This window comes from Saccopteryx bilineata, chromosome 3, assembly GCF_036850765.1.
Source record: "Saccopteryx bilineata isolate mSacBil1 chromosome 3, mSacBil1_pri_phased_curated, whole genome shotgun sequence".
Lineage (NCBI taxonomy): Eukaryota > Metazoa > Chordata > Mammalia > Chiroptera > Emballonuridae > Saccopteryx > Saccopteryx bilineata.
In genome coordinates this window covers 165166733-165189797 of record NC_089492.1, presented here as the reverse complement: position 1 = coordinate 165189797, position 23065 = coordinate 165166733, and the positions used below count along the sequence as shown (strand labels likewise).

The 23065-nt window shown below is 39.7% G+C and overlaps 1 protein-coding gene and 1 non-coding gene across 2 annotated transcripts in view; one reads left to right on the top strand and one right to left on the bottom strand.

The window, feature by feature from the left end:
• Positions 1-807: 807 nt before the first annotated feature.
• MAN1A2 (mannosidase alpha class 1A member 2) overlaps positions 808-23065 on the top strand; it is a 155886-nt gene continuing 133628 nt past the window's right edge. Inside the window, exon 1 of the mRNA XM_066268165.1 lies at positions 808-1515. Within this exon, the coding sequence (XP_066124262.1) occupies positions 1214-1515 (302 nt within the window). The 5' untranslated portion in view covers positions 808-1213. The remainder of the gene's footprint in view (positions 1516-23065) is intronic.
• TRNAG-GCC (transfer RNA glycine (anticodon GCC)) lies at positions 4056-4131 on the bottom strand. Its single transcript has one exon. It is a non-coding gene; the product is annotated as a tRNA-Gly (tRNA).

Genomic DNA, 23065 nt, shown 5'->3' with positions numbered 1-23065 from the left:
TCTCCGGCGTGTGCCCAACGAGTGTCGGCGGCCAGCTGTGCGGCGCTCTGGCCCCGAGGAGACCGGTGGCAGGACCGAGTCGCAGCCCCGCACCGCGTGGACGCGCCGCCTCTACCACAGCCGCCGTCAGCGAGCCGCGCCAGCGACCGGAGGCAGCACGGAGGAGGCCCGCGCGGCGGCCGGCAGCTGGGCCGATCTCTGCCCGCCCGAGGCGTGGCCGCTCCCGCGCGTCCGGGGCCGCCGCCTCTCCAGGGCTGAGCGAGGAATGAGCGGGTGCCGGCCCCCGGCTCTCGGACCGAGGGGCCGCGGCTCGGCTTCTCCTCACGCCGCAGAGCCGCGCGGACTCGGTCACCACGAGCGGGCGCGGCGGGGGTAGCGGCGGCCTCGCTTGGAGGAGGAGGAGGAGGAGGTGGAGGAGGAGGAGTCGGAGTCGGCGGGGCGGCCCCGCGCGCACGCCGGGGCTGCTCAGTGGCCGCCCGAGGAGGAAGTTCCGCTGGCTGACAGAGCCGGGCGTTAGCAACAGCAGCGGCGGCAGGTGGGCGCGGGTCCCCGGGGTGCCGATGCCCTTCGAGCCCGCCGTCGAGGGGCAGTGTCGGAGCTCCCCCCGGAGCTCGGAGCCGCGGCGGGAGGCGCGGGGGTCTGAGACCTTCTGCCGCCTCGGCGGACGCCGCTGCTCCGGCTTCCTGGCGCGGCGGGAGACCGCCCTCCCTCCCAGTCGGCCGACTTCGTGGAGAAACCCTGATTTGTCCACCGCTTAGGTTGAGAGATTCTGGGGACGAAGCATCGGAGGAGGAGAAGTGAGCCTCCCGCTACTCCGCGTATCTGGTCAGGCTGCTCTCGGGGGGCGGGAGACTACACTGGAGCCTCCGCGGGGTGCGGGAATGGAGGAGCCCACCTGGCATCCTCTCGGCGGAGCTGCTTGCCGGACCCACCCTTAGGAATGAGGACGGCGCTTGTAAGAACCCAGAGGAGGTCCTGAAAGGTAGCTGTCACAGGACAGAAACCAGTGATCTTTTGGGGGTCACAGGCGTTTCCGAATGTGACTGGACGAGCGTGGAAGAGGTGTCCTATTAAAAAAGCACAGCAATCCTTTACGAGGAGAAAAACTGAATTTTCCCATTTTTTGGACAAGATTTTGAAGACTGTTCAATGTATTGTACATTTGATGTAAGATGAGAACTTGAAAAAAATATTCTGTCCAAGAGCATAAACGATGACTACCCCAGCCCTGCTGCCCCTGTCTGGACGAAGGATACCACCTCTGAACTTGGGGCCACCTTCCTTCCCACATCATAGGGCTACCTTGAGACTTTCTGAGAAGTTCATCCTCCTCCTTATTCTAAGTGCCTTCATCACCCTGTGCTTTGGGGCATTCTTCTTCTTGCCAGACTCTTCAAAACACAAACGCTTTGATCTGGGTTTGGAAGATGTGTTAATTCCTCATGTAGATGCCAGCAAAGGGGCTAAAAACCGTGGCATCTTCCTGATTCATGGACCCGATGAACATAGGCACAGGTTTGTTTATTTCAGAACTTCTGAATTAACATTTGGCAGAACAAAGTAGAGTTTCTTGCATCAGATCGGTCTCTCTCTCTCTTTTTTTTTTTTTTTTTTTTTTTTTGCAGTAAAATGCAACTTTCCCTGAGTTGTGAGACTTGTTATTTTGAAACTGGTTGAGTAGAACCATAGATTGAAGAGGCTCCTAGAACCCCATATATAGTCCAGCTCCTTTATCTTATGCAGGAGAAACATTAGTGTCCAGAGATAACCTAAAAAATAGTGGCACACTCCATGCCTGCATTTATTAAGAATATGTTGCATTCAGTCATTGTGCTACCCAGTGAAATAGGGAATCCTGACAGCTTCTTTTGGTTTGTCCTCTCCCAAAGGGCTTTCATTCTCATTCTGTGACTGAATAATTAAAGCTTGGTAGTGAACCTTAGTTTTTTAGGAAGATAAATTGCATGTCATTTCTTTTTTTTTTTTCATTTTTCTGAAGCTGGAAACAGGGAGAGACAGTCAGACTCCCGCATGCGCCCGACCAGGATCCACCCGGCACGCCCACCAGGGGGCGATGCTCTGCCCATCCTGGGCATCGCCATGTTGCGATCAGAGCCACTCTAGCGCCTGAGGCAGAGGCCACAGAGCCATCCCCAGCGCCCGGGCCATCTTTGCTCCAATGGAGCCTTGGCTGCGGGAGGGGAAGAGAGAGACAGAGAGGAAAGCGCGTTGGAGGGGTGGAGAAGCAAATGGGCGCTTCTCCTGTGTGCCCTGGCCGGGAATCGAACCCGGGTCCTCCGCACGCTAGGCCGACGCTGTACCGCTGAGCCAACCGGCCAGGGCGCATGTCATTTCTTAACATGCAAAAATACCCTTGTTATTTTCAGGGGGTGTTTTTGTGCGCTCTGTATGGAGTCAGTTAAGTTAAAGATGTCATTGAATCTTGTCATTTCGCTTTGTGAATCTTGTAGACAAGATTTGGTTATGTTTTTAAATTTAACCATGATATATATATTTTCATTCTTTGTTTAATTGAGAGATGGAGTGTGTGGAGTAACTATTAGAAGATATGGTTGATTAAAGGGTCCACATTCTTTCAAATTGCCAAATCTGAAGTGAGCTCTTGGGAGAGTTTGGTCAAATTAGGATAAAATAAAATGGGAGCTCTAGTTAAAATCTCTTTGGCCCTGGCCGGTTGGCTCAGTGGTAGAGCGTTGGCCTGGCATGCAGGAGTCCTGGGTTCGCTTCCCGGCCAGGGCACACAGGAGAAGCACCCATTTGCTTCTCCACCGCTTCCCCTTCTCCTTCCTCTCTGTGACTGTCTTCCCTTCCCACAGCCAAGGCTCCATTGGAGCAAAGTTGGCCTGGGCACTGAGGATGGCTCTGTGGCCTTTGCCTCGGGCGCTGGAATGGCTCTGATTGCAGGAGAGCATCGCCCCCTGGTTATTGAATTCTAATAGCAAGGGATAGTAAGTGAGCCAAATCCCGAGACTCTGGATAGCAAGTGCTGTATGTGAGAATTTATTCAAATGTATCTGTTTCCTGAATTTTGGAAAGCAGGAATTCACATAGAGGTTAGGTAGCAAGGTATCTCTGCATAAATTTCTGGGTTTTATCAGTTATTTTTATATTTGCTTGGTATGTTATAAGTTGTTACTTAACCATATCTGAAAACACAGGCAGTGGTATAAGAAGTCTTCTAATTTGAGCAATCAAGTGTACATTTCAGATTAGAGATCATTCAAATAACAAGTTCAAAATGAATCATTAAACATCAAATCATTTTTAAACATTAACTTACTGAAAAATTCAGAAAGATAGCATTTTAACAATTAGTTGGTACTAAGATCATACCTAATTTGAGTGTGGGTCAGAAAAACATCTTTCTTAATTTGGAAAAAATAAGTTGATAATTTATCTTAATTTTGTGTGTGTGGAGAAGGATGCAGGATAGAGGGATGAGAATGAGTAATGGAAAATAAATCATGTCTGTTATTTCTTGTTCACAGTATTTAAGAGATACTTTTTGAATTGGTTCCTTTATTAATGAGTTAGTTTATTATAGTAGTTTTAGTTTATTATAGTAGTTTAAGTACTTAAGCTCTGAAGTTAGATTTAGACTGCATGGATTCATACTGATAAGATGTATACAGGAGCAAAATTTTAAACTTTGTACCTAAGTTGCTTCCTCTGGATGACAATGGCATCTTCTTTAGAGATCGTTATATTAAATGTGATAGTACATGCAAATTTCTTTTTTTTTTTTTTTTTTTGTATTTTTCTGAAGTTGGCAATGGGGAGGCAGTCAGACAGACTCCCTCATGTGCCCGAGCGGGATCCACCCGGTATGCCCACCAGAGGGCAATGCTCTGCCCATCTGGGGCATTGCTCTGTTGCAACCAGAGCTATTCTAGCGCCTGAGACAGAGGCCACAGAGCCATCCTCAGCGTCCGGGCCAACTTTGCTCCAATAGAGCCCTGGCTGCGGGAGGGGAAGAGAGAGACAGAGGAAGGAGAGGGGGAGGGGTGGAGAAGCAGATGGGCGCTTCTCCTGTGTGCCCTGGCCGGGAATCGAACCCAGGACTCCTGCACGGCAGGCCGACGCTCTACCACTGAGCCAACTGGCCAGGGCCAGTACATGCAAATTTCTTAACATAGTTCCTAGCATTTAGTAAATGCTCAATAAATATTAGCTATTATTGCCTGACCAGGTGGTGGCGCAGTGGATAGAAGGTGGAACTGGGAAGCATAGGACCCAGATTTGAGGCCCCAAAGTCACCAGTTTGAGCATGGGCTCATCTGGTTTGAGCAAGACTCACCAGCTTGAGCCTGGGGTCGCTGGCTTGAGCAAGGGATCACTCAGTCTGTTGTGGCCCCCTGGCCAAGGCACATATGAGAAAGCAATTAATGAAGAGTTAAGGTGCTGCAGTGAAGAATTGATGCTTCTCATCTTTCTCCCTTCCTGTCTGTCCCTCTCTGTCCCTTTCTCTGTGCCTCTCTGTCTCTGTCACACACACACACACATATATATATAAGCTATTATTATCAATAATTACAGTTTTAATTGAATATTTTAATTCTGAGTCTACTTACATTTAAGTACTATACGTGCTTCTGGAAAGTTGGGTACACATTAATATTTCAAAAGTATATGAGAACCTTGCCTGACCAGGTGGTAGCACAGTGGATAGAGCATTGGACTGGGATGCTGTGGACCTAGTTTCGAGGCCCCGAGGTTACTGGCTTGAGCAAGGGCTCATCCGGCTTGAGCACAGGCTCACCGGCTTGAGCACAGGGTTGCTAGCTTGAGCGTGGGATAATGGGCATGACCCCATGGTCGCTCGCTTGAGCCGAAAGATCTGTGGCTTGAGCCCAGGGTTGTTGGATTGAGCAAGGGGTCACTCGCTCTGCTATATCTCCCACCCCTAAGGCATATATGAGAAAGCAGTCAATGAACAACCAAGGTGCTGCAATGAAGAATTGATGTTTCTCATCTCTCTCCCTTACTGTCTGTCCCTATCTATCCCTCTCTCTGACTCTCTCTCTGTCTCTGTTAAAAAAAAAAAGTATATCAGAACCTTATTGTCTAAAGCAGGGGTCTCAAACTTAACTCAGCATGTGGGCCGCAGAGCAAGATCACAGCCGTTTGGCGGGCCGCACTAGGTCTACAAAAGGCAACTGTTATGCAACACTTTTCTCACTGCAGTTGAAAACAAAAAAAAAAATCAGTACAACAAGCACAATCGTACGTGCAGTTTACTCAGTGTCACAAAACGACCAGAAACTGTAGTTCGCATCACAACTGCTGTTAACTAAGCTAATATCTAGCTAGGATGCTAGAGAAATGAAAAATACAAGTAGGCCCCTAGGCTTACTTAATTTTATCCAAAATATTTTGAACTTCGTGGATTAGTCTGCAGGCCGCACAAAATTGTTCAGTGGGCCGCGAGTTTGAGACTCCTGGTCTAAAGGAACGTTTTATAACCAAATTAGTTAGCAACAAATGTGTATTATGTGTTCAGGCCCTGCTTTTATGGACCATCTGGGGGGGGGGTTATGGACATTAAATGAATAAATTTATTTTTGAGATGTGATGAGTGTTAGGAAGTTCTCAGTGCTCTCAGAGCACACACAGTGTGTTTAGCCTGTGGAGGCCCCAGGGGGTGCTGGGTGTGGAGGGTGGCAGCAGAATAGGGAATGCCTCCCTGAGAAAGCAATGGCTCAGAAACTTGAAACAAGTTGGAGATCTCTGAGGGAAGTAGAGATGTGGGAAAAACGTGGTCAAAGCAGAGGACATGATGTGGGTCAGCCCTTAGGTCAAAAAGCTTAGCATCGCTGAGGATCTGAGAAATGTTCAGTATGGCTGATAGAGAGATTACAGTGTGGGGCTAGGTGAGATTAGGAGGGAGATCAGATTCGGCCTCCTTATTGTTGTTCAGAAAGTTGGAGTTAGCTGCCAGCATTCACATACCAGGAGACTTCATATAGAAGTATGGACTTCTGATTTCTCTTGAAAAATTAGAGTTTATGGCGACACCCAAGTCTGTGTTTTCAGAGGACAGCACTCAGCTGGATCTGGGAAGCAGTTACTCTCTCTATGCCACTCAATCAAGTTGCCACATAAGTAAATCTAACCTGGTTATTTTGAGTTCAGATTTTCTAGGCAGCATCCTGGAGAGTTTGTAGTTAAGTGTTTCTGTGGGAAGTCATTGAAGGGTTTTCATTAAAGCAAGGGAATCACATAATTATTGAAAAAAAAAAGAATCACTTTGGTTGTAATGTAAACACTGGATTGGGAAAGAACAGGAGGAGATGTAGTGAAATCAGTTAGGAGATTCTAGGTCCCAGATGATATTGGCTTAGACCACACTGGTGATAGTGGAGGACAAAAATAAGTGGAGAAAAGTGGTTGATTCCAGAGATGTTTAACCGTTAAGTTTCACAGAACTTGGTGGGAGTCCAGGATAACTCCCAGTTTCTGGGTGACATGATTATGGATTACTAAGAAATATATATTATATTTAAAGTTATGTAATTGCTATTACATGAATTTAAGATAAAATATTTTCACCAGAAAACCTATGTGTTCCTTTTCATTAAGTGGTTCATAAATAATTTAGAGTTTACAGACAATATATACCTTCCAGAAGATAACATGAAATGTATAGTTTGATGTGGATGATAGTATCAATAATTTTTAGCATCTGTGATTTTAAAGTAACAAAAACAAGTGTTGGCTATAATATACATGAATGTTGTTATAAATGTATATAGATATACATGAAGTATTATGTTTGTAATTTGTATATATACTAAACCTAATTAAAAATTTCCTTTCTAATTTCTTTCATTTTTTTTAAAACTGACATTTGTTTTAAATAATGGTAGTATATAAATGGACTTTGTGGTTTTGTTTTGTTTCTTAAATACTTTTTTGAGTTGCCAGTAAGTTTCAGCTACCAGTCACGATTTTGTTAGTCTGAATTGAATACTTGAGGGTCAGGTATATGTTAACTTTTGATTGTTTTCTCAAACAGAAGGAACATAGGCTTAGGATTTAGAAGGTCCTAAAGTTGCCTCTTGGTTCTACTAACTAGCTTTGTGATACTGAACTAGACAATTATTCTAAATCTGTGTTGGCCAATATGGTCCTTTAGTGATATTTGGCTCCGGAACTTGAAATGTGGCTGGTTCAAATTGCAGTGTGCTCTATAAGAAATTCTCAGGTTTTTCATGTCATGATTTATATTTTTGCTTGATTCAGTTTTGTTTTTTATTGCAAAAGTAGAGATTTAAAATCTCACTCTTATAATTTAAATTTTCTTTCTTTCCTCGTCTTATCCATTCTTTTCCCCCATATCACTCAGATATGAATAAGGTAAGGTCTGTTATACTTGATATTTATCAGTAGCCTGTAATATAGATGACTTTATCACATGTATTGAATGAATACCTCTTTTCAGCTGTGTAGTTCATCAGTTGATCTGTACAGCTCTCAGGCTATTTTTCTCTATTCTACAGTGACGGTAGAGACTTTTGTCCTCTCATCTGTTTTGGTGATGGAGTAGATTTTATGTCTTTCTAAATTCAGAAACAGTTGGCAGTGTGGACAGCTGCTGAGATTTCTTTTGTCTTGTCCCTTGCCACCTAGAATGCAGTTTTTCATTTTATACTTCACGTGTGCTTAATTTCCCCAGTCCTCCAGGAATTGCTCTCATAAGAACCTAGCTAGTTAGATAATAAGGTAAGAATTAAGAAGGGACTGTGGGGAAAGGCAACTTGAACAGTATTCTGACTACATATTGATAGAAGTCTCTGTCCCATTTTTTCATTGGAACAGACTGGTTGCTGAGATAAGTTACACTTGGGGTGGGGTGGTAGTTTGACATATTTTGTTTCATGAGTTTGGTCTTGGTGTTCTGTATATTCTAGCTATGGTTATAAGTAAATAAACAGTTCTTCCAGATTCTGTTATGATTGCTCCTGTTTCTTTGATAGTCTGAGTTTTTACCATTTTCTGCATTTTTATGAATTATAATAATGATTTAGAAAAGGCTATATTTTGGGGCTAAGTAAAGTGATAGTAACTTTGGTTTTTTTTTTAGTTCAGTATTTTAAAATCACTGAACATACCAGTATATTTTTCATTCTTCTTAGAAATGAGTAAAGTATTAGTATGCTATGGTTAAAATGCAGAATGCTAAGGTAGCAATCCTGATTTTCATGTTGATCAGTAAGTGTTGGAAGTTCCAGAAAATGACATACTGTACAGTGCCACACAAGTTGAATATTAATAGGTGAACAGTATTTATTGGATGAAGTTAAATGTTTTAGGGAAATAAAATTTGTTCAAGCATTAATTTATTTGCTTTAAAAGCTATCTTTACCTTTTTCTAATTTCTCTTGGGTCTTATAAGAAGTGTTCTAGGGCCTTGGCTGGTGGGGCAGTGAATAGAGCATTGCCCCGGAGCACCGAGGTTGCCCACTAGATCCTGAGGGCCCTGGCTTGACCCTGAGGTTGCTGGTTTGAGCCCCAGTCAGGGCACATATGAGAAGCAGTCAATGGGTGCATAACTAAGTGGAACAACAAGTTGATGCTTCTTTCTTTCTCTGCCCTTTCTTCCCTCTTTTCCCCCTTTTCCTTTCTCTTTCAAAAAGAAAAGTGTTCTAAGGCTATGAAATGTTTATTGACTCTTATTTATTAATATTTCTCTTGGACTTTTGTTTTTAAAGATTTTATTATTTTTATTGGTCTTAGAGAGAAATATAAAAGCGGGGGTGGGGAGGAGGAGCGGGAAGCATCAACTCATAGTAGTTGCTTCTCATATGTGCCTTGACCACTCAAGCCCAGGGCTTTGAACCAGCAACCTTTGCATTCTGGGTTGACAGTTTATCCACTGATCCACCACAGGCCAGGTTGGACCCCCACCCCCTTTTTTTTTAAGCAAGGAGAGAGAGAAAGACAGGCAGACAGACAGGAAGGGAGAGAGAGGAGAAGCATCAGCTCATAGTTGTGTCACTTTAGTTGTTCATTGATTGGTTCTCATATGTGTCTTAACAGGGTGGGGAGAGCTCCAGCTGAGCCAGTGACCCCTTGCTCAAGCCAGCGAACTTGGGCTCAAGCCAGAGACCATGGGATCATGATGATCCCACATTCGAGCCAGCGACCTTGCACTCAACCTGGTGAGCCTGCGCTCAAACCAGATGACCCTGCACTCAAGCTAGCAACCTCGGGGTTTGAAATCTGGGTCCTCAGCATCCACCACTAATCAGGCAAGGCTGGACTTGTTAAAGAATCAAACATACAATCTTACAACATACAAATTTAGAATATTCCTTCCATATTATTAACATAGACTTATGTAGATTATGTAAGCCTCTATAACATGTAGTTTAAAATTAAGTGTTGTTTTTATCATTTATTGTAAAACTGTGCTTGAAATTACTTTGAGTGATATGCATTTAATCTTATTTCCTATTAGCGTTCTCTCATCTAGTGGTTCTTGTTAATGTTAATTTATGTATTAACAGCTGAGATTTCCCAACGTCATGTATAGATTTAGTCTCTTAGCTCTCCTGCCTCTAGGTAGTCTTTTTCCTGCATACTTTTATCTTTCTCATGGATTGTCTCTGATTGCTTATCTGTCACTTGCTTATCTGTCTCTCCCAATTTAACATGGGCTCCTTGAGGACAGATGACTATCTTTTATTTATCTTTATATCTCCAGTGCTTGAAATGTCTTAGTAAAATTGTATACCTATTGAATAAATGATGTCCATGGTAAGGTGACGGATTCCACAAGAGAAAGTATAAGGAGAATGCAAGGAAGAATTGAGAGAGAAGATACTAAAGTAGGAGGAATAATGTCTTAAAGTGAGAAGGATAGTTTTAATAAAGGCCCTTTATAACAAATAATTTAAAAAATTAGGGAATAATTTGTATTGACCCTTTCTAGAGCATACTTATTCTTGAAAATGTGTCGAAGGCATTTTACATGCCCCCCATTGAATTTCTCATTATTTAAGGGAAAAAAAAGAAAACAATAAAGAGTATGTAATGACTTCACATATTTAACCTTTATTTTTCTTAAAAAAAATTTTTTTTTAAAATTTTTGTGACAGAGAGAGGGACAGACAGGCAGGAAGGGAGAGAGATGAAACATCAATTCTTTGTTGTGGCTCCTTAGTCTCCTTAGTTGTTCATTGATTGCTTTCTCATATGTGCCTTGACCAGGGAGGTGGGGGGGGGGCTGCACCAGAGCAAGTGACCCCTTGCTCAAACGGCGACCTTGAGATCAAGCTAGCGACCATGGGGTCATGTCTATGATCCCACACTCAAGCCAGTGACCCCATGTTCAAGCTGATGAGCCCATGTTCAAGTTGGATGAGCCTGTGCTCAAGCCAGTGACCTTGGGGTTTCAAACCGGGGTCCTCCGCTTCCCAGTCTCACGCTCTATCTGCTGCGCCACCGCCTGGTCAGGCTTTAATCTTTAGTTTTCACATCTGATCTATAAGTTGAGTATTAGTAATCTCAATTTAACAAAATATGGGTACTGTAAAACTTAGATCATACTGAAAGTTGGGAGATTGTCACCGTAGAAGCCAAACACCTATTCAGTGGTACATGAAACATTAATACGATTGCTCAGCTGGGCAAATGTTATGGTTTCTATTGTGTGGCAATTATAAAAATATTTGGGCTGACTCTCCAAATTCATTGGCTAGGGAAATCATTTTGGTTCTTTCATTTTCCATAATTGTGCAAATTCAGTCATAAAAGTTTCTTTTGATTGCCATTGAATTTTTTTATTGATTTTAATTTATTGTGTTTACATAGATTTTAGTGTTGTCCCAAATGCATCCCTCCTCCCCTGTATTCCCCTCAACATCTCCTTTACCTCCCTCTCCATAGTGCCCTCCCCCTTCCCTTCAGGTTTATCCCATCCTATCATCCCCTATCCCTCTGTCCTCTTTTCCTCTGTTTCCTTTGATCTTTCCTGTGTCTCCAGTCCGTTCCTCAGTTCACATTGTTCATTGGATTCCTCAAATGAGTGAGGTCATATGATATTTTTCTTTTTCTGCTTGGCTTATTTCACTTAACATAATAGTTTCCAGGTCCATCCATGTTGTCGCAAAAGGTAAGATTTCCTACTTTTTCATAGCCCCATAGTATTCCATAGTATATATGTACCATTGCTTTTTAATCCACTCGTCCACTGACGGACACTTGGGCTGTTTCCAGATCTTCACTAATGTGAACAATGCTGCCATAAATACGGGGGTGCATTTCTCCTTTTGAAACAGTGCTATGGTGTTTTTGGGGTGTATTCCTAAAAGTGGGATAGCTGGGTCAAAAGGCAGTTCCATTTTTAATTTGTTGAGGAATCTCCATACTGTTTTCCACAGTGGCTGCACCAGTCTGCATTCCCACCAGCAGTGCAGGAGGGTTCCCTTTTCTCCACATCCTCGCCAGCATTTATTCTGTATTGTTTTGTTGATGAGCGCCATTCTGACTGGTGTGAGGTGATATCTCATCTTTGTTTTAATTTGCATTTCTCTAATGATTAGTGATATTGAACATTTTTTCATATACCTATTGGCCATCTGCATGTCATCTTTGGAGAAGTGTCTATTCATTTCTTTTGCCCATTTTTGATTGGATTATTTATCTTCCTGTTTTACAAGTTCTTTATAAATCTTGGTTATTAACCTCTTATCAGACATATTGTCGAATATGTTCTCCCATTGTGTAGTTTGATTGCCATTGAATTTTTGCTGGAACCTTTTTTCTTTTAGAACATATCTGTCATGAATGCACTGGAGATTTATCTGCAGATTGGGTTTTAGGATTTAAGATAAAGAGAAATCTTCAAAGGGCTTTCATTCCAATGATTTATTTTGGAATTTTATGTATTCCAGAAGGAAATCACTATTGTATATTTAGAAGAACATTGGGCTCAGTGTTAAAAAATAGAAGCTTCAGAGCCTGACCTGTGGTGGCACAGTGGATAAAGCGGCAACCTGGTAATGCTGAGGTCGCTGGTTCAAAACCCCAGGCTTGCCTGGTCAAGGCACATATGGGAGTTGATGCTTCCTGCTCCTACCCCTTCTCTAAAAAAAAAATAAAAAAATAGAAGCTCTGGTTTTAGCATTGTTCTTACTTGTTGGAGTGTATTTAGATAAGCTATTAACGTCTGTGTCTTATTTATAAAATGAGGAAATTGATTTAATCTTTAAAGATTCCTTCTAGCTCATACATATGAAATACGAGTAATTTTATGAAGCAGGGAACCATGAAAATAAAAATGTATTCTAAATAGAATTAGCAGTGCCATTTTTATATGTAAAAATTGAGATTTAAAAAATCATTTTATAAATGACTACAATTCATTTATATATTACAGTAGTCCCCTCTTGTCCATGGTTTTGCTTTTTGAGGTTTCAGTTACCTGTGGTCAACCGTGGTCAGAAAATATTAAATGGGAAATTCCAGAAATAAACAATTCATAAGTTTTAATTGTGTGTCATTGTGAGTAGCATGATGAAATCCTACTCCATCCCATTCTGTCTCTTCTGGGATGTAAATCATCCCTTTGTCCAGTGTATCCATGCACTGTACACTGCCCATCTGTTAGTCACTTAGTAGCTCTCTCAGTTATCAGATTGACTATCCTGATATTGCAGTATTTGTGTTCATCACCCTTGTTTTTCATAATAGTAACCCCAAAGCAAAAATGTAATGATACTGACAACTCTCATATGCCAAAGAGAAGCCATAACGTGCTTTAAGTGAAAAAGTGTGGTATATAGGAAAAAACATATTGAATGTGTCCCCTGTGGATAAGAGGGGTCCTACCTACTGTATATGATTATTTATAAAGTGAAATATGTACCAATTTAAAAAGTAAATGAATGAAGTGCTGTTTTATACGTTCTTGTTTTTCATAAGTTTAAAAGTAAAATTTATTGAACATTTTATATACCAGCCTGAAGGTAATAGGTATATTTACAAAAATATTTCCAGGTCTCATTTTTTAGCCCAGTTAACAATTACATCTTTTAATTTATCTAAGACTTTAGGATAGATTTTGTAGAAAATGATAGTCCTAGCCTCAGACCTTGTGAAATTTTCTTGTGTTTAAGATTGTAATTTTCTGCCTGGCCTGTGGTGGCACAGTGGATAGTGTCGACCTGGAATGATGTTGCCAATACAAAACCCTGGACTTGCCTGGTTAAGGCACATATGACGAGCATCAAGCAAGCAGTGAACAACTAAACTGAAGCAACTATACTTCTCGCTAACCCCCCTCCCTGCCACCCTTTCCTCTCTCTGTAAAATCAATAAAAAAAAAATCTTAAAAATAAGACAAATTTTCTGACCTTAATATTGAGAAACACCCTTGAAAGGTGTTTCTCCATATCTTAACAAGAACTTTAGGGACAAGTTATATAGTTAAAAAAACAAACAAAAGGATATGAAGTAACCTGGAGAATACAAAGAACAATGTGTGTTGTTTTCTTTTTATATTCTTGACATTTACATATTTATAAAGTTAATCTCTGTTCCTTAAGCAGATTTCTTGATATCTCCTTAGTGATATTGCCATTACATCACTTAAAAAATATTGGTCACATTTTGGCCTTGGCTAGTTGGCTCAGTGGATAGAGTGTCAGTCCAGCATGTGGACATCCCAAGTTTGATCCCCAGTCAGGGCACACATGAGAAGTGGCCATCTGCTTCTCTTCCTTTCCTTCTCCCCCTTCTCTCTCTCTCTTTCCCTCTTGCAGCCAGTAGCTTGACTGGTTCATGCATTGGCCTCAGACACTGAGGACAGCTCAGTTGAGTCCGGCATCATGGGCCCCAGATGAGGGTTGCTGGTGGATCCTGGGCAGGGAGCATGCGGGAGTCTATCTCCTCTCCTCTCTCACTTAAAAAAATATTGGTCACATTTATTCAGCAAATGTTTTTGAGTAGTTATTATGTGCTAAGCATTATACTAAGTATTGGGGATTATTGGACAATAATATAGACCAGTGTTTTTCAGGTGCCAGTCTGCCAGAAATTTTGTACTGTTTCACAGAAGAGTTAAACACCCTGATGTCGTATGAAGATTATAGACCCAGTGATCTTAGTCAAATTCACTTATGCTGAGGGTGAATTCTGCTTTAGTAGTCCCCAAATAATTCTATTTTCACTGGTTCCCAAGTGTTAAAAAGGTTGAAAACCACTAATATAGATGACTAATTTTAACACAAATACTACTGAAAAGTTTAAATCTTAGGTTAACATAATTCTTAAAGCATATATTATCATCTTTGGAGTCAGATTCTAGGGGTTCTTAACAATATCTTTTAACTAGGTGAGGCTCTGATGCATGCATTTAGATCATTGGCATTTTTTTTGAAAGTTTAGGTAAGTTATTGCTTTATCTTTCCTTTTTTTTCTAACATGCATTAACTTATTCATTTCTGGCATATGGACTGGTTATTTGGATATAAGTTGCAATGTTCTTGCAGCTTTTTTCAATAAGGAACTAGACCCTAGCATCTGAAAAAAATAAGCTAATCATTGTGCTAAATTGAGATCTGGCACAATTGTATGTGTTGATGTACCTAAAGCTATTTATATGTAGCTACATGGTTGCATTTGTTAAGTTTATATAAAAACTTATATGTTCCTACATGACCTCTTTAGTTACTTGGCAGTATGGTAGCATCTGAAATGAAGTTTATATCTGTTTGCTGTATATCTGTTATGTGTGTAATAATTAATGTGAATTTTTTGTTAATTTGTGATGCCATCATAAAGCACTTCCTTTTTCATGACCTAGATAGTTTCCTGTATTAAAAGGATTGGTAATACCTATGGTGTGGTGAGCATTGAGCTGCTAATTCCTCTTTTGCCTACACTGTTGGTGTTAAGTATAAATTAATAGAATTTTTGTGAAGAACAATTTAGTAATAACTAATTTAGAGTACATATTCTTTGATCCAGCAGTTCTTCTAAGAAGTTATTTTTGGTAAATTTTCACATCAGTGTGCAAAATAATGTTCAAGAATGTCCCCTAAAGCTAAAATATGACATATTGTAAATGATTTAAATGTCTTGTCAACAGGGGATTAGTTACATAAATGATAATATATCAATATATGTACAGAATTCTTTTTTTTAACTTCCTCCTGCCATAGACTTTGCTGGTTATTCCTAAAAGCACCATGATATTATTGTTTTTATTATTTTTATTTATTCATTTTAGTGAGTAGAGACAGAGAGATAGAGAGAGAGAGAGAAGGGGGGAGGAGCAGAAAGCATCAACTCTCATATGTGCCTCGACGGGGCAAGCCCAGGGTTTTGAACCAGCGACCTCAGCATTCCAGGTCGATGCTTGATCCACTGCGCCACCACAGGTCAGGCTGCACCATATTTTAATTGTATCATTTTATAATACTATGTTTAGATATCTGGTATATATTTTCACTATAATTCTTAGTTTTTAAGTTATAAGCATACATAAAAATATTAACAGATAATATTGTCACTGTATCCACTATTTCAAATCTTAACATTTTAACTGAAGATTACCCTTCTTGAGGTAAACCTCTGAGTTTGATGTTATCTTGCTCAATACATGGTTTCATACTTCTACAATATATATATTGAATAAATATAGCTGGATGATGCTCTAACCCAGCAGTTCTTAACCTGTGGGTGGCAACCCCGGCGGGAGTCGAATGGTCGTTAGACTCCTGCCGGGGTCGCGACCCACAGGTTGAGAACCGCTGCTCTAACCAACCAAGCTATCAGGCCAGGCTAATTTCTATTGATTTTTTTTTTTTTTTTTTTTTTTTAGAGAGAGAGAGAGGGCAGGGGGAAAGGAAGCATTCATGTGCTGTTCCACTCAGTGTGCATTCTTTGATTGCTTCCCGTGTGTGCCCTGACTGGGGATAGAACCCACAATGTTGTTGTTTCGGGATGACACTCTTGACCGACTGAGCTAACCAGTCAGGGAGGGCTTACTCAACATTTTTAAATGATTTATATATGTTGATATATTGAGCTGTGGTTCAGTTATTTTATACACTTAGATATATGATTAAATCTCAAATTATACATTCCCCTGTTGATAGATTTTTTTTTTAATTAATTTATTTTTTACAGAGACAGAGAGTGAGTCAGAGAGAGGGGTAGGGACAGACAGACAGGAACGGAGAGAGATGAAAAGTATCAATCATTAGTTTTTCATTGCACATTGCAACACCTTAGTTGCTCATTGATTGCTTTTTCATATGTGCCTTGACCACGAGCCTTCAGTAGACCGAGTAACCCCTTGCTGGAGCCAGCGACCTTGAGTTCAAGCTGGTGGGCTTTTTGCTCAAACCAGATGAGCCCGTGCTCAAGCTGGTAACCTTGGGGTCTCGAACCTGGGTCCTCTGCATCTCAGTCTGATGCTCTATCCATTGCACCACCGCCTGGTCAGGCCCCTGTTGATAGATTTTTAAGTTGAGTCCATATTTTTGCTGCAAAATATTCTTGTACATGTATTTTTGGCCATCTGTATTTTTTATCCAAGGTAAAAGCTTAGTAATAGAACTATTAAGTTGTAAAGTATGTGTGTTATTGACTCTAAATTTTGTTGCTCAATTAGCCTCTCCAGTGGTTGTACCAATTTACACTCACACCTGCATCTTTGCAAACCATGGTATTGTGTATTTAAAAAATCTTTACCAATCTGATGTTAATTTTACTTTTCATGTTTCTCATTACTAATAAGGTGGAATATTTTAAAACATATTTATTGGTTGTTTGTGTTTCCCAGTCTTTTAGTTGCTCACTCACATTTTTTTGCCAATTTTTCTTACGGGTTTTCCTTTCTCTTACTCATTTGTAGGAATTATTTATATATCCTGATGAATTCTTAGGTAGATACATCACATGTATCTTCTTGCAGTGGATCTCTTATTTTTATACTTTGTTTATGGTGTCTTTTGTTTTACAGAAGTGATAAATTTTAATGTAATTTAAATTGTCAATATTTCTCTTTATGGTATAACTTTTTGGATTTTGCTTAGGGAATGCTTTTCTACCTTGTAGTTATAGTCTCCTTATTTTCAGTTTTGGTAGTTTTAAAGTTTTGTTTATCCTATCTAGAAATTTAATCATCTTGGTTTTGGTTTTTGTATATGTTGAGGTTGGGATTGAATTTGTATTTTTCCATATGGGTGTTCAGTTGTCCCCATGCCACTTATTGAAGCGTCTGTCCTTTCCCATGGATCTGTAATGCCACTTCTGCCATATAACAATTTTTTGTATTTTCATAGGTTTGTTTCTAGGTTCTCTAGGACCTTTTGTATATTTTTGTTGGATCAGTATGGCATGCTGTTTTAATAATAATAATAATAAGTGTAGTAATAATTATAGCTTTAGATAATGTATAGACTGAATATTTATGTCCTCCCAGAATTTATGTGTTGAAATTCTGTTCCCCAATTTCATGGCTTTTGGGAGGTAATATTTCTATAATTAGGAATGGGATTAGTGCCCTTATAAAATGACATGAGAGCATTTGCTTTCTCTCGCCTTCTACTCTTTCCTTCATGTCTGCAACCAGGAGAGGGTTTTTACCAGAACCTGACTGCATTGGCACCCTGATCTCAGACTTGCACCTCCAGAACTGTGAGAAATAAATTTTTACTGTTTATAAGCTACTCAGGCTATGTATGGTGCTATGTTACAGCAGCACAAAGTGAATATGTTTGTTTGAGTTCCTGTTGTCAGTTCTCTTCAGTAGCTGAATCATTTTATATTTTCATCAACAATTTCTAAAGGTTACAGTTTCTATGGTCATTGTCAACACTTTTAAAAAATTATATCTATTCTAGTGTATGTGAAGTAGTATCTTACGGTTTTGATTTGCATTTCCCTAATGACTAATGAAGTCGAACATTTTTTGTGCTGTTGGTCATTTGTTATATCTGTGTTGGGTAAATGTCCATCCAAGTTCTTTGTCCAGTTTTAAAATTGGGTGGCATGTAATTTTGTTGTTAAGTTTAGGAGTTTTTTATATCTTTTGGATACAAGACCCTTACCAGTATATGGTTTGTAAATATTTTTCTCCTTTTCTGTAGGTTTTCACTTTCTTTATAATGTCTGTTGATATAAAAAGTTTTATTTTCTTTTGTGGCTTATGTATTTGACATCATATTTGGGAACCTTCCATTGCCAACCAAGGTCATGAAGATTTCTGTTTTTTTAAAGACTTTTATGATTTTAACTTTTTTTTAAACGAGAGAGAGAGCGAGCTACAGAGAGAGACAGAGACAGGGAGAGAGATGAGAAGCATCAACTTGTAGTTGCGGCACTTTAGTTGCTCATTGATTGCTTTTTCATATGTGCCTTGACCTGGAGGGGGGTGCATCAGCTGAGCCAATGACCCATTGCTCAAGCCAGTGACCTTTGGGCTCAAGCCAGTGACCATAGGGTCATGTCTATGATCCTACACTCAAACTGGCGAGCCTGCACTCAAGCCAGATGAACTCATGCTCAAGCTGGTGACCATGGGGTTTCAAACCTGGGTTCTCGGTGTCCCCAGACGATGCTCCATTCACTGCGCCTCCACCTGGTCAGGCTATGATTTTAATTTTTATATTTAGGTTGTGGAGCCATGTTGAGTTTTTGTGTATGGTATGAGATGAGGGGCCTCAGGTGTAATGGATGCCTTTTGTGATGGGACCTTTTCTCTAGAGAGGCTTTTCATCTCCCTTAGGTGATGGTTTTGAACTGGGTAGATGATCAAGACCTCTCCCCAGGAATGACTGAGGCAGACCTTTTTAGCTTTTGCTGGAAGTTATAGCACAGGGGTTGGGAACCTATGGCTCACGAGCCAGATGTGGCTCTTTTAATGGCTGTATCTGGCTTGCAGACAAATCTTCAATAAAAAAAATAATAACGTTAAAAATATAAAACATTCTCATGTATTACAATCCATTTATTTCCTACCACTCATGTTCATGGTTGCGGGTGGCTGGAACCAATCACAGCTGTCCTCCGGGACAACACCAAATTTTTATTGGATAATGCGTAATGTACATGGGTCGTTGTATGGCTCTCACGGAATTACATTTTAAAATATGTGACATTCATGGCTCTCTCAGCCAGAAAGGTTCCTGACCCCTGTTATAGCAGTTCTCAACTCAGGCATGGGAACAGTCTTGCAGGAGACCAGGCTATATAGGTTAGTGCCTTGCGAGGTCCCACATCTCTTTCCAGATTTCTGAAAGTACCTTCTATATGAATGATTAATAGTAAAAAGTAATTATGTGCTATTTGACTGTCTCCCTATATTGCATCTTGTTCTCACTTATGTCATATTCAGAATAACTTTGAGTTTTATTTTTTCATTTTTTATTTTTTATTTTTTTTAATAAATTTTTATTAATGGTAATGGGATGACATTAATAAATCAGGGTACATATATTCAAAGAAAACATGTCTAGGTTATTTTGTCATCAAATTATGTTGCAAACCCCTCGCCCAAAGTCAGATTGTCCTCCGTCACCCTCTATCTAGTTCTCTGTGCCCCTTCCCCTCCCCCTAACTCCCTCCCTCCCTCCCTCCCATGTCCTCCCTCCCCCCACCCTTGGTAACCACCACACTCTTGTCCATGTCTCTTAGTCTCATTTTTATGTTCCACCAATGTATGGAATCATGTAGTTCTTGTTGTTTTCTGATTTACTTATTTCACTCCTTATAATGTTATCAAGATCCCACCATTTTGCTGTAAATGATCTGATGTCATCATTTCTTATGGCTGAGTAGTATTCCATAGTGTATATGTGCCACATCTTCTTTATCCAGTCTTCTATTGAAGGGCTTTTTGGTTGTTTCCATGTCTTGGCCACTGTGAACAGTGCTGCAATGAACATGGGGCTACATGTGTCTTCACGTATCAATGTTTCTGAGTTTTTGGGGTATATACCCAGTAGAGGGATTGCTGGGTCATAAGGTAGTTCTATTTGCAGTTTTTTGAGGAACCACCATACTTTCCTCCATAATGGTTGTACTACTTTACAGTCCCACCAACAGTGAATGAGGGTTCCTTTTTCTCCACAGCCTCTCCAACATTTGCTATTACCCGTCTTGTTGATAATAGCTAATCTAACAGGAGTGAGGTGGTATCTCATTGTAGTTTTGATTTGCATTTCTCTAATAACTAATGAAGCTGAGCATCTTTTCATATATCTGTTGGCCATTTGTATCTCTTCCTGGGAGAAGTGTCTGTTCATGTCCTCTTCCCATTTTTTTATTGGATTGTTTGTTTGTTTGTTGTTGAGTTTTATGAGTTCTTTGTAAATTTTGGATATTAGGCCCTTATCTGAGCTGTCGTTTGAAAATATCAGTTCCCATACAGTTGGCTGTCTGTTTATTTTGATATCAGTTTCTCTTGCTGAGCAAAAACTTTTAATTCTGATGTAGTCCCATTCATTTATCTTTGCCTTCACTTCTCTTGCCATTGGAGTCAAGTTCATAAAATGTTCTTTAAAACCCAGGTCCATGATTTTAGTACCTATGTCTTCTTCTATGTACTTTATTGTTTCAGGTCTTATATTTAGGTCTTTGATCCATTTTGAATTAATTTTAGTACACGGGGACAGGCTGTAGTCGAGTTTCATTCTTTTGCATGTGGCTTTCCAGTTTTCCCAACACCATTTGTTGAAGAGGCTTTCTTTTCTCCATTGTGTGTTGTTGGCCCCTTTATCAAAGATTATTTGACCATATATATGTGGTTTTATTTCTGGGCTTTCTATTCTGTTCCATTGGTCTGAGTGTCTATTTTTTTGCCAATACCATGCTGTTTTGATTATTGTGGCCCTATAATATAGTTTAAAGTCAGGTATTGTAATGCCCCCAGCTTCATTCTTTTTCCTTAGGATTGTTTTGGCTATTCGGGGTTTTTTATAGTTCCATATAAATCTGATGATTTTTTGTTCCATTTCTTTAAAAAATCTCATAGGGATTTTGATGGGAATTGCATTAAATTTGTATATTGCTTTGGGTAATATGGCCATTTTGATTATATTTATTCTTCCTATCCAAGAACAAGGAATATTTTTCCATCTCATTGTATCTTTTTCGATTTCCCTTAACAATGCTTTGTAATTTTCATTATATAGGTCCTTTACATTCTTTGTTATGTTTATTCCTAGGTATTTTATTTTTTTTGTTGCAATCGTGAAGGGGATTATTTTTTTGAGTTCGTTTTCTAATATTTCATTGTTGGCATATAGAAAGGCTATGGACTTTTGTATGTTAATTTTGTATCCTGCGACCTTACTGTATTGGTTTATTGTTTCTAATAATCTTTTTGTGGAGTCCTTCGGGTTTACGATGTATAGGATCATATCATCAGCAAAAAGTGATAGCTTTACTTCTTCTTTTCCGATATGGATGCCTTTTATTTCTTTGTCTTGTCTGATTGCTCTGGCCAGAACTTCTAGCACCACGTTGAATAAGAGTGGAGAGAGTGGACAACCCTGTCTTGTTCCTGATTTAAGGTAGAAAGTCCTCAGTTTTATGCCGTTTAATAGGATGTTGGCTGATGGTTTATCATATATGGCCTTTATCATGTTGAGATATTTTCCTTCTATACCCATTTTGTTGAGAGTCTTAAACATAAAATTGTGTTGTATTTTATCAAAAGCCTTTTCTGCATCTATTGATAAGATCATGTGGTTTTTGTTCTTTGTTTTGTTGATATGGTGTATTACGTTAACCGTTTTGCGTATGTTGAACCATCCTTGAGATTCTGGGATGAATCCCACTTGATCATGATGTATTATTTTTTTAATATGTTGTTGTATTCGGTTTGCCAGTATTTTGTTTAGTATTTTAGCATCTGTATTCATTAGAGATATTGGTCTGTAGTTTTCTTTCTTTGTGCCATCCTTGCCAGGTTTTGGTATGAGGGTTATATTGGCCTCATAAAATGTGTTTGGAAGTATTGCTTCTTCTTCAATTTTTTGGAAGACTTTGAGTAGAATAGGAACCAAGTCTTCTTTGAATGTTTGATAGAATTCACTAGTATAACCGTCTGGGCCTGGACTTTTATTTTTGGGGAGATTTTTAATAGTTTTTTCTATTTCCTCCCTGCTGATTGGTCTGTTTAGGCTTTCTGCTTCTTCATGACTCAGTTTAGGAAGGTTGTATTGTTCTAGGAATTTATCCATTTCTTCTAGATTGTTGTATTTGGTGGCATATAATTTTTCATAGTATTCTACAATAATTCTTTGTATTTCTATGATGTCTGTGGTGATCTCCCCTCTTTCATTTTGGATTTTATTTATTTGAGTCCTGTGTCTTTTTTCCTTGGTGAGTCTTGCCAAGGGTTTGTCAATTTTGTTGATCTTTTCAAAGAACCAGCTCCTTGTTTTATTGATTTTTTCTATAGTTTTTCTGTTCTCTATTTCATTTATTTCTGCTCTGATTTTTATTATCTCCTTTCTTCGGCTGGTTTTGGGTTGTCTTTGTTCTTCTTTTTCTAGTTCCTTAAGGTGTGAAGTTAAGTGGTTTACTTCGGCTCTCTCTTGTTTGTTCATATAGGCCTGAAGTGATATGAACTTTCCTCTTATTACTGCTTTTGCTGCATCCCAGAGATTCTGATATGTCGTATTTTCATTTTCATTTGTCTGTATATATCTTTTGATTTCTGCACTTATTTCTTCTTTGACCCATTCATTTTTTAGAAGTATGTTGTTTAGTTTCCACATTTTTGTGGGTTTTCCCCCCTCTTTTTTGCAGTTGAATTCTAGTTTCAAGGATTTATGATCAGAAAATATGCTTGGTACAATTTCAATTTTTCTAAATTTGCTGATATTGTCTTTGTGGCCCAACATATGGTCAATTCTTGAGAATGTTCCATGTACACTAGAGAAAAATGTATACTCTGTCGCTTTGGGATGAAGTGTCCTGTAGATGTCTATCATATCCAGGTGTTCTAGTATTTCGTTTAAGGCCACTATATCTTTATTGATTCTCTGTTTGGATGACCGATCTAGAGCCGTCAGCGGTG